The sequence below is a fragment of the Acanthochromis polyacanthus genome, chromosome 15 (assembly GCF_021347895.1).
Source record: "Acanthochromis polyacanthus isolate Apoly-LR-REF ecotype Palm Island chromosome 15, KAUST_Apoly_ChrSc, whole genome shotgun sequence".
NCBI classification, from domain to species: domain Eukaryota; kingdom Metazoa; phylum Chordata; class Actinopteri; family Pomacentridae; genus Acanthochromis; species Acanthochromis polyacanthus.
The window spans coordinates 17,901,177-17,918,259 of NC_067127.1; the positions used below are offsets into that span (position 1 = coordinate 17,901,177).

Sequence of the window (17,083 nt, forward strand, 5' to 3'; positions counted from 1 at the left end):
TGATGTACCTCACTTGAATATTTCCATTATCTGCAGTACTTTGCTTCATCTCTGCTGCATTTCAGAGCAAATATTCTTAGACTGAAATTCTGTACTTTTACTTCACTGCATGCACTTTCTAATCTAATCTACACTTCAGCTCGGTTTTTATTGACAAAAATACAATTTAAACATTGTGATATTTCTACGTTTAGTGGTGGAAAAGTATCCGAATACATTCCCTCTGCAGCAGAAACAGAATCACAGCTCCATACTGTATGAATGCTTTGTGCGTCTGGAGCCGACAGTGTGCGCGCCGTGTGCGTCTCCCCCAGCAGATGTCACGTCTTGGCCACTGAGCGGCGTTGTTACTGTGGTCTGAGAGCTCCGAAGAGGAGCAGGGGCCTCGCATTGGACCGAGTCTGAGCAAGTTAAGCGCAGGGCAGGCAGGCAGACAGGCAGCTCTGCAGTTTGATGGGCGGAGGAAGGCAGGGCCCAAAGGCAGCGCGGCCAGGAAGCGGCTCGAATTACACTGGGGGTGCTTGAGGGGGGGGGAGATGACACCCACTGGAGTAAAGGAGGAGGGCGGTGTGTGGAGACGTAAGGAGAAAAAACCTAGTAAACCTGACAAAGCGTCTGAGAAGCAGTGCGAAGACTGTCGGCGGAAGACGACAAGGAGACGCGAAAGACGCTCTTTTCACCGGGGGAACGCACACTGATGGATTTTATGACATTTTGCATCGGACAACTATCCTCTTCTGCCCTTTGAAGCTCGTTACTAGCTGCAAACTTTTCTATTTAGTTGACAAGTGCGCTGCTCGGGAACACTGGGCATGTTTTGCGCCCTGGAAGAAACTTGGTGACGGGGAGGAAAGTTTCGGGGGGACAGCGATATGGTTTTCCGAGCTGTTTTCGAAGGATAACGCGTGTAAACTCGGATTTCCTTGCATGGCATTGGACTACGCTGCCAGTCGGGGTTGGAATATATCCTCTGATCAGAGTTGATGCCGGCTGATTGTGGAATAGTAAGCCGAAGAAAGGCAGCGCCTCTCAGATTTTTTTTTGCTGCATTGTAGTGTTGGAGACATTCCTCTCTGGATTCAGCTCATGCTCTCTCCTCCCTTATCTGTGCATGCCAAAACAGAGACCTCCGAGATTTTAGTCCTCCCTGGTAAGTATTTTCTGTTTACGATAAAACTCAGCTGGGAAAAAAAGTCTAAAGCTTCTTCAGAATCTCATCTGTCAAGTTTTCTGCTGTCAGAGCCTCTGTGATGGTAGAATTGCTTTGCGCGTTTTGGGTTTGTGCTCGTTTCTGACTGCTGCAGAGAAAACATTTTACTACTTAGAGTTAAATTTACTGAATTTTCCATCCAAGAAACTTTGTTGTAGTCAGCGGAAAAGTTCTCCCCGAAGTTTTTTGCTTGGGATTTTCTGACAATGCACATGCAACAAAGTCACACTTTGTGCGTAATTGCACTGCAGCTTTCCAAATCCTCCATTAAAACGCGAAAAAGGGGACTCCAGTGAAATCTGTCCTTGTTTATTTTAGAAGGCGAGGAACCACACAGCACCTTGCATCATCGCTTTAGAGCCCATTAACAAGTGTCCTGGTTATTTATTACTTTGCTTAATTTTCTACATTGCATTTATGGTGCCAATTACCCCGTGACCGCAGTTGTTTTTTCACTGCTTGGTGCCGGAGCCCTAAATCACCGAGCAGCTCCAAATGAGCCCCCATTGTGGAAAAGCCAACTGATTTGAATTTCAATAGGAATTCAATCAGTGCCAAGAAATTTCATTCAAAGGCCGAGTTTAAATGAAGGCTGTGGTCATGTATGGAGCAAAGTCCCTCGTGTGTCCAAATGTCATGTCAGCAACGTAAAGTTCTGCAGCGAAGAGCGCATTAGATCCACTCTCTGGTCAGTTTCAGATTTTTTTTAGAGCTCTCTTACTTTTTTCTTTTCTTTATAAGTTTATAAATGTGATAGCTGCAAAGGTTCTATTATTTTTTTAAAAATTTTTAATCAGGACAGTAACATTAAATTAAATTGTGTTACAGAAGTGGAGGTTCCTGCGTAATTCTGGTCCCTGCAGTAGTTCTTAGACAGTGGTTATTAGTGCACTGATTGGTTTGCATTTCATTAATAATTCATATGTCTGGGCTGTCACTACGCAGAATTGTCAGCCTTAATTGCGAAAACCAAACCGGTGCATTTCCCTAATAAAGTTAAGACGTCTGGATGAAATTCATGGATGCACCGCGGCATCATGTGCGCGGTCACCGTGCGTGTCCCCAGCAGCCCCCGAGGGGTGAATTACAGATAAACCAGCATGTGCACTTTTTCGGCTTCGCTCTCTAAAAGTCAAATTACATGTGTCTTTGCGGGTAGAAACCGATCGATACGTCCAGCTGGAGCAGAAGGAGCGCAGGGAAGCGTGACTACACCAAACCTCCAGAGACCCTTCACCGCGGTTGAACCGCAGATGTCTGGCTAAACAGACTGATGTGTGCGCGTCCCGATGTTGCAATATTGCATTTCAATTAAAGCCGTACTGGTCTCCTAATCAAGGCAGGGGAATGCATTTAAAACAGTCCTTTGTGAATAAAAATGAACACAAATGCAGCAGCGCGGGCAACAGGTTTGGTGCATCTGTTGCGCACAAGAATAAGCGCAACTAAAAGAAACTGGAGCCAAACTGGCTGATCCGTTGACTATCCTGTGCCAGGGATTTTTCGAAACATGTTGTGACTCATCAGTTAAGAAAAAGATTTTGTTATTAATTTGGAGGGGGAAAAACGCCGGCAGCTTGGTGAAATGGAACAGGTGATAGTGCTGGGTCATTTTTCAACACCAGATTTGTGTGAAATTAAATAAACTTCTGACGGCTGATCTCTGAGCTTTATGGCAGCTGGATGAAACTGAGAACACCATGCTCACAGGAGGAGTCTTAATTGGCTTCTTTAAATCTATTTTAATGCGTTTAATTATAGATGTGAGGTGAAGGTAGATGTGGGGCGGTTTAATGTTGACTCCTGGTGCCTCACAGCTTCGGTATGTCTGTGGCATGGCTTGTTTGACAGCATTTTGAAACACTCTGTTTATCTGTTGCTTCACTGGTCTGTCACTTTGTCAGAAGCAAAATAAAGTGAAAAACTGTGCCAAGGCAGCTTCTTGGAATTTACAGTAATTGTTTCAACTAACATATTTTCTTTTTTCCTTCTTTTTGTTGCTGTATTTCTTTACAAACTTCTATCTCTTCAATCATCTTTCCGTCTGCACCTTCCCTTCCTCCTTCTCTCTCTCTCTTCCTCTTTCACCTCTCAGCCCAGGTGATTGGGTGAATTCCAGTGAGTGACAGGCCGACCCGGCAGCAGTTGATGGTTGGGTGGACTCCCTCAGATGGGATCAGTGTCCAGGGGGAGGTGGAGAAGGGGGGTATGGGGAGCTCTGTCCCCCGCTAACGGGATGGCCTCGTGGGCCTGGCTGCTGGCCGCCGTCCTGCTGTCCCTTCTGACCGTCAGCGTGGCCCGGCCGCCCCTCACCGCCACCAAGGAGGAGGAGGCCACTCTGGAACCTGAAGGTAAGCAGAAGGGGTGTCACGAGAAGGGGCAGAAAATCGGAGCCTGGGTGGTAAAGCAGGAGGAAAAAAACATTTGTTGGGTTTGTTTTTGGAGAGCAGGTGTAGCTCTGTCAAGTTTGTTTGCTTCCTTAAACGCCATTCAGGGTTTTGGTTGACTTTATTTAGAAAGTCTTGTCATTAACTCACACTTCAGCGGAAAAAACCTACAATTGGCCAACAGCAAAAGGAGGCATGTGTATGTTTTATTACCTTTGACAAGACAACAGTAAGAAATGAACACAAATTAATTTTCTGATGTGAAGTTTTGCAGTTTCCAAAATTATCAGGAAGCAGTTGAACTTTCTCGCAGAGAAAACAGAGGTTTTGACCCTTTTGGCCCATCTGAGCTTCACAAAAAGTCTTACAAGCACAGAGAATGAAGTGCACAAACATTTCTTGAGGGGATTAAATAAGCAGAAAGGAGACACCTAACCTCGGCATGGCGAGAATCTTGTTTTTCCTCACTGCGAGCCGTGTGATTTACACTTTTTTTGAGTTTGATTTCTCTCGCTGGTGTCTGTGGCAGTTTGAGGTAAACGTGAGTGTTAAAGCCAGGTTTGTGACCTTGTGTGGGAGGACAAGGGAGAGCTGTGAAGAAGGGTGGGACAGCGTTTATGCTGGCATCTCTCTCATGCCCTTTTTGCCTGGAAAGAAGTACACAGAGAGTGAGGGAAAAAGAAAATTCAGAGTTCTGGAATTTTTGTTTTTTTACATCATGACTGCCTTTGTTCTTTTTCTTCAAAGTTTGTGAAATAAAACTCTTTTTAGTTTTAGTAGCCAAAGGATTCTTTGAGAAACCTTTAGTGAAAAGTTTGTTCTGTTACAGAGAGCTTTTTTTTAAGGCTTTTCAATTTTCTGCAACTCCAGTCTTGTATTCTGTTTAGAGACGAGCTAATTAGTTGTTGTGATGGATGGTAACTTACATTCCAAAGGCCTTTGTTCGTGGTTTTTAATCAGCATGCTAATTGTAAGTTAGGCCAACAACAGAGCTTCGCTTTTTAAACCACCTCCCCCTTCTCCTTCTGTCTTTACACACTCACACACTCTGTACCTTGTCCTGCCCTTTGCCCCTGAGGTCAGGTATCATTCTTACGTACCTTGATGAGAGGCTTCTTGAGCTGTTGTTGTTGTTGTTCCGCCGCAGACTGTTTGGCTCCATGCCGATGAGTACGGAGCCCCTCTGGTCGCGAGAGGACAGAGAGAGTTTTCTAAGAGTTATCCAATCCTCTAAGAAAGTTCTAAGAGGATTTGTGCATATTTGACTTCTCCTTTAGATGGAGAGATTACAGAGTACTGGGCAGCAGTGAAGTCATGTGACTGGAGATTAAGTGAGTAGAGCTGGGGCTCACATGATGAAGCATAGACAGGACCCACAGAACCTGCTTATCTGATTCTGAATTGTTTGCATGCTGCGTATGGCAAACACTGATTTTATTCACTGCAGCGGTGTGTGATTGAATCAGAGCGTCCACAGCTCCATTCCCACTACTTACAGGCCGCACTGGTGTCACCTGCAGGACACAGATGTTAAGGAGAAAGATTGGCTGGTCCTGCCCTCTCTGTCCTAATAACACCCCCTGCAGAGATGTTTAGCATTTCTACCCCCTCCACCCCTCCTCACCCTGCAGCCTTGGTCACACCGCTGCCTGTGTCAGTGGGAGCAGTAATTGCTGTAGATTTATCAGATTGCGTATCAGTGTTGTCTCTATAGAGCCCATGCCTGCACCCCTGGTGGCCCTGCTAGTCTGTTTACCTGTGGCTGCTGTAACAGAAGAAGTAGAGCGAGCGCACCTCCACAACAGGCCTATTGTTGCCGCTGTAGTCACTTCAGTATCTATGGGAGTGTTTACCTTGTTCGGGTGCTCTCTGTTTGCACAGTGATTAAAATACTCTGACAGAGCTGAACAACAATGGCACCAAGTACAGGAGGCGTGTGTGTCTTTAACGTTGGTATTTCTGCACTGTGCTCTTTTCAAGACGCTTTTTTTGCATATAATGTGGAATAAATGTGGCAGCAGGCACACTGGAACGCAAGCAGAATGGGAGTGCAGCTGACAGAAGTCAGCTCATGGCTTGGCTCTGCTTTCCTGCAGCCGTTGCCAAACTTTGTTCTTCAAAAAATGCTCTGATCAGCATGGAGGCAGCGCTTCAAAGTAGTTGGGTGGTTGCTAAAATATAGACTCCATTATACATCAAGGATGAGTCGTTCATGCTTAGACAGACACAAGGACGGGATGGATGCTTGTCAACCACAGACACAGTAGGAATGCTGTAGCTCTCGTGGCACATGGCTGCGTTTCTTTGCTGCATGAGTTCTGTTTTCCACCTGTGTGCTGTGCCCTTTTTAATCAGCTCATGTGATGTGTGTCAGTGTGTGTTTCTGTGTGTGTGAGGTGGGAATGCCAAAGAGTTACAGGCTATCTGTGACACTGTGCTATCTACACAGTAGGAGTACAGTTGTAAAAGTGTAAAAGTGTCAGCTGGCCTGTTAATGACATGGAGTGTGTGCGTCTGAGTGTGTGGCGATGGCAATGGAACTGAACTCTAAACAAGCGCAGTGTGTCGGTCAGCGTTGTGACGGTGGGGGTTGCAGTTGGCCTCAATATACGGCTTTCACACAATGACTTTTATTAGCCTGCCGTTGGCTGGTGTTAATCTTGATGCTTCGAGTGTGTTATTTGCCTTGACTGAGGTGCCAGAAAATACCTTGTCATTCCACCGCTCAATCTCACACTTGTCTGATAAGAAGCTGGGAAGAGCTGCTACCTGTGCCAGCTTGTGCCTCGGGTCTCAGCGAACTGTCCGGTGTACGGCAGGAGGCAGACAGGAATCTGAGCTTGTACTGACAGGGTGCAGGATGACGGAGGGGAAGGGAGGGAGGACACAAAGGAAAACCACAGGATAGAACAAAACGTATACAGATTTAGAAGTTAATTTAGGGGGAAAAACTGACAAAAAATCAATTTATTACCATTTTCAGGTAGGCAACTGGATAATATTGCACTCGCTATATATGAACTTTTAATGTAGTATCATTTTTGGTCACAGATTTGATTCCTGCATTAGCCTTCAATGTTTTGTTGTGCATTGTCTGCTCTGTTTTCTGGAGAAAGATGCCACCTGTGTGCAACGCAAATGTGTAGAACAGTTGCAACAACTAAGAAATTAATTTAAAGGTTCACAAACAAAAATAATGCACAACTTTTTTAAAAATCTGTTGATCAGCTCAGCGAGCATTATGATAAACAAGCTGGTTTTATGGTACATTAATTGTTAATATAATGATAATAATTAGTAGAGCTGCAGTTATTAAGTGACTAATCCATTAATTGTCTCCTGCTAAATTAACTGCCAGCAATTTTAATAACCAATTCATCTGTCTGAGTCATTTCTAATGGAAAAAAAGTTGTAAATTGTCTCATTCTTGCTCCTTAAATGTGAGACTATTCTTATTTTTTACTCTTCTGTGACAAACAACTAAACATCTTTAGTATCTTTATCAGTAAAAAAAGATATTTGTCATCTTGGGCTTTTTCATTGTTTTTTGTTATTTCACAGACGAAGCAACAAATCCATTAATCGGGAAAGAATTCAACAGAATAATTCAAAATGTAAATGATCCTTCGTTGCTGCCTTTGTGCCGACATCTATCTCATTAACATTCTCGAGATTAATGTTTAGAAGTCAGAGCAAAGCAGCACTTCTGAGGGTCACTAGAGCTTCAGGCTAAGAAGATTGTTGCAGATAAGGAGCATCCAGTGGGTTTAAGGGGTCGGGTGGGGTTCAGGGAATGCCTTGATGAGGGGTAAAAGGGGTGACTGAATCAGAGGGGCCGTTGCCATGGACGCCAGCAGGAGCCAGTTCATGGAGCTGCTCCTTTGTCATAATAAAGAAAAAAAAAGCTAAGGAGGGATTTGAATGTGAAAGGACATCAGAAAAGAGGGAGAGACAAAAAAAGGGGAGAAAAGTCCTGGGATTTGACTACGTGAGGAGGTTACAGAGGAAAGAGGAGAGGGGAAGAGGAAGGATAAGAAGGGCAGCAGAGATAATGTGATTTGGCAGTGTGTGTCTGTGTGTGTGCCTGTTGGTCTGCATGCATGCTGAGTGAGTGCCTCCGAGATGGCAGTCATTACATTTAGTCCACCTATCTCATTGTGCAGAGCGCGACAGGGAGGAGAGGGGAGATTGGCTCGCAAGCCACTGTGCCTCTCTGCACAAGTAAAATATGTAAGATGCAATGCTTGAACAGGTCCAGAGCTATAGCTAACTGCGTCTGCCTTTTGCCAGCGCTGCCACTTGGCTTGACAAGCAGCAGGACAGACGGACAAACAGACATCAAGGGGGCTCTGGTGGGAATTGCTTGCTGCAATTTTGCCGCAGACACTCGGGCTGCGAGACTAATTATTGCCAGGCAAGACGGTGCGAATGAGGATGAAGAGACAGCGAGGAGAGGACAGCCTGAATCCATCACACCTGATAGACACTTGTAATAGCTGTGTGAAAAGGAGAGGTGGATGTTGAAGTGGAGATGTGCTTCAGGAAGAAGAGAGGAAAAAAATTATAGTGATGATGGAAGGAGGGAGGGAAGAGGGGAAGCTGTTTGATAGAAATTGAGAAAAAGTGTGTGTGTGAGATAGAGCGACTGCCGCCTCCCTCCTGTTGTGCAGAGAGGGGATGAAACTTTGCAGAGATGAAAAATCTGCAGTGAAGTGCTTCAACTCAGCAGGAATCCCTGGACTCTTGTAGACTCCTTTCATGTGGAGGAAGGTGTGCGTGAGTGTGTCACTGCGTCTCTGCTTCCTGGTGTTTAGGTGTTTGACACAAGCCTTTATTAAGGTGCAGGGCTCCTTTAGGTTCAACATTCACAGCGAGTGTGTGTGTATGTCTTTCAGGTTCCCATGAACAATCTGGCATTCTGAAGGTGTCAACAGGTTTGGGAAGGGTCAGGGTTAGGTCAGCAGGGTCATGAAAGGGAGGATGGGGGGAGGAAAAAATGGAAGGGGGAGGTGAAAGAGGCAGCAGGAGGAGGAGGGGTTGATGGAGAGGGACAGATGGGACACAGCAGTGATAAGAAAATGATGAAGACAGAACTAACACCTGCATGCTTTCTTTAATCAGATGCACCATTTGGAGGAATTCCCTTCCCTCCTTTGCTTTTGTTTTCCCTCCTTCTGTGCCAGAACTCTCCCTGTAGTGTGAAACACACACACACACACACACACACACACACACACACACACACACACACACACTGACATATGTATAAATATAATTTTTCTACAGAGATTATACTGAGAGTGTATGTGAGTTCCAGGTGTTTCGTTGCTACGTCATTCACATTAAAGGACCCAGTACCTGGAAGTTGTCTGTTCCTGCTCGCTCCCCAGCAGCCATTGTGTCCCGGTTGACTTCCATGTCTCTAATTCTGTAAATTAAAAAATGAATGGAAAAACTAGAGCCACTAATAATGTCGAAGCAAAGGCCTCCGGTGCGGAAAAGCATGTTGTAAAAAGGTAGCGCAGACACCTCCCATCAATCAACACAGGAGCTCCGCCTCTTATCAGACCACACACTCTGTGGAGCTGAGTGGCGAGGGAGGGGTTAATTATTTCCGATTTGAGAGAAAAAAGACAATGCAGGAACTGTACCTGTGTGTGTATGTGTGTTGCCCAGGGGGAATGTTTCGAGGTTTGCACACATGCCTCGACTGCTGGCTTGCGGCAGAATGACTTTTCCTTCCTGTTGAGGCTAAAGTGAATATATGTGTGTGTGTGCAGGTATACTTTACATTTAACGCTTACATAGGGAGCACAGCAGCATATAATGGGGGTGGGATACTGTTGAAAAGGTGTATTGAGGTACAGGAAAGGCTGGGAGTGCCGCTGCCTCTATAATTACACCTATCGGACTTCAGCCAAACACTACATATACCATCATCACTGGCTTTTTTCGTATGCTTTTCCATTGTTACTACTTTCCTACCTCAAATCCTTTTAATCCCTCTCATTTTTACCCCTTTTCCTCTGAAGAAAGCAGACACGCAAAGTGTTTTGGACTATTTTTAAGAGGGAAAAATTTGACTTTCTTCCAATTTTTCTCAGAAAATCGGTGCAAAGAACTTTAAGATTTATCTGCATTAGAGCTGAGTGAATGTATACACGTGTGCATGAATGTGTATGTGTGTGTTGAAGTCTGCAAAAGCCTCAGGGTGACTGGAATTGGCTTCGTTTTATATATATATATATATATATATATATATATATATATATATATGGCAGAACTCCGCTTATATTTCAGGCAGGTTTTCCCCCTGTTGCTCAGCATTGCATTGTGGAGTTTGCATGGATATGGATAAAACCCATCCTGATGTAGAAGTGCAGATTCAGCTGTGGACATTTCCTTCTTATATATTGGACTTTCCCCTCCTTCTGTCTATGCAGTCGTACAAGTCAGAGGACACGGTGTACACACATGCGCTCACAGGCAGGCTTGGTTTTTCTCCCAGAAATGGAAGGTTTTTATGCTCTTTGGAGTCGAGCATCGAGTTTCTTGCTCTCTGCCTCGGCTGGCAGATCTTGTGCAGGGGCTGTAGATCCTCCATGGCCATGTTATGAAAAAGAACTAAGAGGGGAAACGATGGAAAACAGAAGAGGCAGGCTACCGCCAGTTCAAGGTTTCCGTGGCTGAGGTGCACAGTCAAAACCAAAGAAATGCCAGAAAAGAGAACAACCCCATCCCCACCCCGCTCCGTCTCACTTCCCCTGCCTGACAACTGCTTCCGTCCTAGACCTTTCTGGCTGCTTTCTTTTCTGATGGGCAGACGTGCTGGAGTTGTGTTACCCTTTTTTTTTTTTTAGGCTGCAGATATCTTTCTGCACTGCTCCTGCTCACCCACACACACTGGCTGCTTGGCATCTGCGCTGAGAGGGATGGGAGGTTGGGGAGGGATGTCTCAACTACAGTGATGCTCAAGTTTTTCAACGCTCAGCAAGGCATCGATTGTTTTTCGTTTCTCTACACATGCTGCTATGGCCGTAACTGCATGCACTGAACCTGTACATGCCAATCACACTGCACACTTCACGGAACTGGGTTTCCAAGGGTTCAATTGACTGACTGGGCGTTTATGGTAATGACATGTTGGTGTGACGGTTTATAAAATGGGCCTCCTCTTTTCTGTTTTGCTCCTCCTGCATAAGTTGATTTAAGTGCATCCATTGGGGGTTATGTGGTGTTTTGTTTCTTACACTATGGCTTGTTTCTTCCTCTCCCACCTCTCTTTCCTCCTCCCTGTGCACCCTTTTCCTACTTCACTTCGTCCTCCTTTCCCCCCCCCACCCTTCAACCCCCCCCCCCCCCCCCCCCCCCACACACTTCCGCTTCCTCCCACCCCGTTTGCTCTGCAGAGGCATCGAACAAATACCAAATTTCTAAGCCCACGGTGTGCTCAGTGCACCCGGGGGAGGTGCTGAAGCTGAGCTGCCCTCTGCCGGCGACGGGGACCATCACCTGGACCAAAGATGGCAGCTCTCTGGGCACCAACAACCGCACGCTGATAGAGCAGGAGGTGCTGCAGATCCGTGATGCCACGCCCAAGGATTCAGGCCTGTACGCCTGCACCAGTGTGGGCAAAGACACGGTCTGCTTCATAGTCAATGTCACAGGTGAGTCAGGCAGAACAGGACAGGTCAGGATGGGACAGCAAGTTTGGAGATTCAGGGTTGAACTGTGATTGGATGAGAAGTGGCCATGGAGGATATGTGGTTATGGATAAACAGCCTGAGATGTGTTCTTTCTAAATGGGGTCTGGTGAGTGCATGTGTGTACAACGAAAGCAGCGTTTGACCAGATTAGAGGAGGACTTGGGTGGTTCTTTCAGGGCTGATACCGATTATTAATCAAGGAGCCTGATTCCTAATATTTGGAAGTGATATACATTTGCAGCAAAAATGGAAATTCCTGGTGTCAAAATTTAGAATGATGCAAACTGCAATGCAGCATTTTGTTGAAAAGCTTTCGTTTCACAGTTTTGTCTGCAGACCACTTTTCAACATCTGTCTTTCATTGTTAATGGGGTATTACTCGTGATGTGTAACCAATCAGACAGCACAGTTGGCAGAAAATTACTGGAGGTCACAAAATGGTGACTACCCTAAAAAATAGCAATACAGATAATATGAAAAAATTTGAATATCAGACCTGATGTTTGGCCAAGCTGACCAGTTTTATTTAAAAAAAATAGCCCCACTCTATCGATTCTTTTACATGTCTGTTGCTTTCAAGTTTGCGAGGATGTGACAGCATGAAATATTTCAGAATGCATTGCGGTGTATGTGCATGGGTTGCGAGAGGGTGGCAGTAACCGTGGTTACTCTGTGCAGATGCCATCTCGTCGGGGGATGATGAGGACGATACAGAGCGATCGGAGGACACTGGGGCGGATGGAGAGCAGATAAGTGAGTATGGGAGGAACAGACAAAGGGAATGAATGAGTTAGGGATGCGTTCCCCTCCCTGTAGATTTGGCACCACTCAGCAAAATATGTTAAACATACAGTAGAAGCCTGAATGTGCACTGATCTGACATGTCCACTTCCTCCACAGTCACCTTCTCTGTTAAATGCAAGTGCATTTGAGTGCTGACAACTGTACTTACGTTTTTACAGCAGCATTTAAGTGATGAAAGAAGATAGAAGGAAAATTTGGAAAGAAAAGCAACAACATGTGCAGCCATACATATGTGTGTGTGCCTTTGCTTTTGTGGACTTCACACAAGTAATATGTAAAGCCTATAAAGTCCTAAAGAAGGGCTGTGAAAAGTGTGCAAACCGTGCTTTAAGCAGTGCTGCAGATAAATAATGAACAGTCCCTAACAGCATGTCAGAACATAAGTCTGGAATGCTGATTGTGATAGCCAAACACTTACAAAGGCTTAATCCCTAAGCGAAATAATCTACTTAGCTTTGTCAGTGTTTATTAACACAATTCAGACTGTGCGATTATGATTAAGGCTGAACAGAAAGCGGATAGGCTCTGTTCTTTCGGTTTGGAAGAAGACTAGCTTTTAACAACACCAAAACTCACGTCAAATCTGCCTTTCACCCACATCCCTGCTATTCTATACCTTAGCATTCCTGTCCAGGCCTATGCTGTGAGATTTCGGAGTATGTGTGTGTGTGTATGTGTGTTGTTATGTGCGTGTCTTCCAGGCTAGACGCTCCAGGGAATACAGGGATTCCTGACATTCCTCCAGCTAGTGTCTCCCAGGTAGTCAGGCCCCATGGAGCCATGTAGCCAGCCAGTCAGTCAGCTGGGCTCATCCATTATGAAAGACGCCCATCTGGACCCAGTTACCCACCTGATGGGCCAGTGTGTGTGTGTGTGTGTGTGTGAGAAAGAGAAAGTTTTTACCAAAGTTTGTCTATGCATTGGCGAGTATCTGGGGTAGCAATGTGTTTATGCAGCTGCGTGTACACATGCTTGCTTTCACATACACACTCACAAGAAGTAAAGATGAGGGCTTCCACATCTTGTTAAAATTCTCCACACGCATTGCGTCTCACCGTGAGTTCTCCTCCTCCACTTTTGGGCTGACTGTAATTGCCTGAAATCCATTAAATATGGGGGGAGCGAGAGAGAGGGAGAGAGAGGAGCACAGCAAGAGGAAAAAATGGGGGAGAGGGAAAAGATCCAGCCATTCTGGTGGTAATAAGCTGTTTGAAAACAAAGAGAAAGCTGTTCTGGCAGTACAGTTGCATTTTCTCGCCGTGTGTGTTTCTGAAAATTCAAAACCGAGATTATTATTAAAAGAAAGGGGGGGAGGAAGGGGGGGGGTGGTGGGGGAAGAGGCAGGGGGAGAGTGGAGTGCGTTGGATCGGTACCAACACTTCTCTGAGCATGGCGTGGAGCCTTGGCCTTGGGCCGAGAACTGCAGCGAGGAGGAGGGTGCATGCAGGCGTGGGAGGGAGTGAGAGTGGAGAGAGTGGGGTGTAGCTTTATATTCGTGGCTGCTTTTTCTGGAGCACTCAGAATGGGCTGGGCATCAGGCCACTGCAAAACAGAGCATTTTGATTTAACTTTGCGCAGAAGGTTGAACAACACAAGCCAGTACAAGAAAAAAAAAAAAAACGGAGAAAATGGGTCCAGAGTGTTTGTCCATTGTCAGCAGTGGGTGGTGTTATTGGAGGAGACATGGAAGAGCCTCTACAGGGATCTGAGAGAGAGAGAGGGGGGGGCTGTGTTGAGGGTGGTGGGTGGAGGGGAGGGTGGGGGAGGGAGCACTGATGTCATGATGAAGTCAAAAAGCCACGTGGTGCTTTGCTTTCTGTGTTCAGTTACATTTTCTCTCCTGTTGACACTTATGCTCAGTCTTGATTACGTCATTGCTCACTGTGCCTCCCCTTGACTTAAAGCTGAACATTAAAAGATCTTTACAGAGGGAAAAACACATCTCACCTGCTAAACCAGAAGTCAAGACTGAATCATAAAGCTTGCAGCTAACACATAAAAAAAATTACCTTTGTTATGATCTTGCGTGTGCAACTTTAAGCTGAAAAAATTTGCCACTGCTGTTACACAGTTTTTATATTGGTGGTCGTCTGATACGGTTTTTTCATTCAGCAGTTCCAATACTTAGAATGTAGAGTGGTTGACGGCCGATGTAGAATGTTGCTTTTTGATTTTTTTTTTTGTGTTGCATTTGATTCAATAATAATTTAGTGATAATTACACAAAATTGCTAGAATTAAATAAGCAATTAAATAAGCATGTTTAGTGTCTCTGTTTGCTTAAGTAGATCTACAATCTGTCTATAAGTGCACTTATTTTCAATAAAAATATCTATTAAATACATGTATCAAAAAACTAGTGACATGCAGTTTAACCACAGTCTTTTCCTTTACACTCCTGCTCAGTGTCCCTCCTGTTTAGTTTTTGCTCTTCCTCCTTTATGATAAATGTAGTCATTTTGTAGCGTTGGAGGAGAGGCTTACTAAATAGCTATTTTATGTCCTAGTATTAATGTGTAAGCCATGATGACAGTCCACCTGGAGCTCAGACAGATATTTGATTTGCTGATTAACTGGACTAACAATATGTTCCATTTAAAATATATTTTGAAAAAGTATACAGATGGTGTAATGTTATTACATTAAAACTTGTTGTACGCAGAGTCATTGTTTTTTTTTTTGTAATTAAAGGGTTGCAAGGTTGCTTTGAAAAAGTCATACCTTTAACGAAAGTTTTTCAGCTTCTTACATTTTCTCTACAATGATTTTCATTTTGGAACTCAGCTGACTTATTTCCAGTTGGCAGGACTTGAAAAATCCTGAAAAAGGCACTGTAATGAATCTGTGTGAAACAATGAGGGTTTTGCAATGTCTAAATCATAGTGAGATGAGAATTGATGAGTTGATCTGACTGTCGATCACATCCGATCAAACATTTCACACAGTTTGGGTTAGTTGAGTTTGTAAGTGTTACGCTGAATAACTCTTATGGTTTCTTAGACTGCCACACATCCATTTGTCAAGATGTAATGTTTTTTTACTTTAGTAGCAAAAGGTAGGAATAGTCTTATCAGCTACATTTCAAAATATGTGACATGCAAGATCTGAAGTTTTAAGTTTAACCAAGAAGAAACTGTGGAAACTGTGTCTTAAATTTGGCAAAATGATAAAGCATTGCTGTATCAACAAGAGCAAAGTTGGCATTTTGAGGATACAAGCTTTTCATAGGACAGAATCTCTTGAAACTGAGTCCATTTTTTCCTCCTGTGGTCCTAATAATCCACTGTGCAGAGTTGCCTTGTTCAACTTGAGTTTAAGCGCTGGAGGACATCACAGTTAAACAAGAAATAATCTCAACAATGAAATACTACTTTGGAACATTGATGTTTTGGAGTTTCTTTGTGCTCTGGGGAACTCGCAGAGAAAAAAAATCTTGACTCATAGCGCCTGAGTTAGATAACCTCAGCTCACCCCGGGCCAGCTTAGGATAAACAGCCGTGAGTGGGGATCCGGATGCACGGGGCTTTGGGGGCGGTGGGGGCTCCTGGAGGCCACAGCAGTTGGGCCAAGCAAGAGTTTGGCTTCATCTGGAGGGAGGTCTGAGGGTCATCGCGTTTGAAGTGCTGCCCCTCCGGAGAGAGAGCATGGGAAAAGGCACTGCTCACCTTTAATGTCCCAACCTCATCCCCTGACCCAGGCTGCCAGTCTGGGGTCAGAGGTCGTTGTGGAGAGTCGGACACGTGATGGGCTAGTCTCCACCTAATCTGTCTCTGTCTGACCGGACTGAGTGTTGACAGGGAGAGTAGACGGAGGAAAAATGAAGCGGACTGAGAGGTGAAGACGGAGGAAGAGAGGCAGAGATAGTGAAAGTGAGGAGGAAGAAGAAAGGGGGAAAGACTAATTATAGTTTAGGCACTTAGGGTATGCATGCATTCAGGAAGGAAGAGCAATGTTTACTGACTTTACTATCCAAGTATGCTCGACTTGTCCGGTTCTGCGTGCCAGAGAAAATGATGGGAGGTGTCTGATAGTATGCAGATTGGAGAGAGGCGGGGGGAAGGGCGCTTGAAGTCGATATTCTCTCGGGATGTAAACTTATGCTGAGGGTCATACTGAAGTCAGCAGTGGCCTTATCTGTGGGTATTCCCTCTGTTGCTCGTAGTCCTGGTATACGAAGAGGAAGTGATGGTGTGGCAGACCGTTTGAGTTGTTGTTTGACTTGGAGTTTTTCTTCCCCTCTGAGTCCCATCTGCTTAGGCAATCATGCTCCCAGGTGCAGAGAGAAGGGGAGGGTGGGGAGTTCGGAGGAAAATCCAGCTGACCGAGAGACAGAAAAACTGGGAGAAAAGAAGCAGCCTTGGGAATGGACAAAACACAAGGAAGGTGACAGATTTCAGTAGGAGAAGTGGTGTTTGGCAGTTCGACGTCGATAAAAATCTGGACTAAAGTGTGCGCTGAGACCTCTGAAATCCTTCGTTAAATGTGACATTCATTTTCTCCCCTGACGGCACATAATGATTTTCCAAGTGTGATAAGCATCCCTGGTCCTGCCGCTCATATCTAGTCAAGTGACAGGCAGATAAACAGGGTAGCTATGGTAATTGGAGGAAGTGGAGGGAGGAAAAAAGCTGCAAAGTGGAATGAGATGAAATTGAATGTGATGGTCTAGTTACCCTCTTGGCAACGCCCAGGCACATTCTCCCCTCAGAGCTGATGTTTTTTCCCCCTTCTGCAACACCCCGCGGAGACTATGGGGAAAGAGTGTGTTTTTGTTTAACTGTGTGAGCGTGGAGCTCTGGGTTGTGTTATGCAGACGGCGGGTCAGCCAGTGTTGCCGAGGGGTGGGGGGCCGGTCTGTGGTGGTGTGAGGAACGGTTCAGGTTTAAGTCTTCTGCAGTCACTCTTCTATGTATATCAGCCTGAGCCAGTCCAAGGCCCTGAAGCCAAACCGTTAATGCCGAGGACATGATTAAGGAA

General features: G+C 45.1%; 1 protein-coding gene across 5 annotated transcripts in view; it reads left to right on the top strand.

Annotated features, from left to right (window-relative positions):
- Positions 1-522: 522 nt before the first annotated feature.
- The window catches only part of fgfr2 (fibroblast growth factor receptor 2), a 40,624-nt gene continuing 24,063 nt past the window's right edge, over positions 523-17,083 (top strand). For 2 of the 5 annotated variants that reach the window (XM_022204434.2, XM_022204436.2), the window contains exons 1-4: positions 531-1,150; positions 3,306-3,561; positions 11,007-11,264; positions 11,982-12,056. In XM_022204434.2, coding sequence (XP_022060126.1) covers positions 3,381-3,561; positions 11,007-11,264; positions 11,982-12,056 — 514 coding nt within the window. In that variant the 5' untranslated portion in view covers positions 531-1,150; positions 3,306-3,380. Of the gene's footprint in view, positions 1,151-1,881; positions 1,899-3,305; positions 3,562-11,006; positions 11,265-11,981; positions 12,057-17,083 lie in introns of those variants that run through there. The other 3 variants (XM_022204438.2, XM_051959769.1, XM_022204440.2) reach the window with 3 other exon arrangements.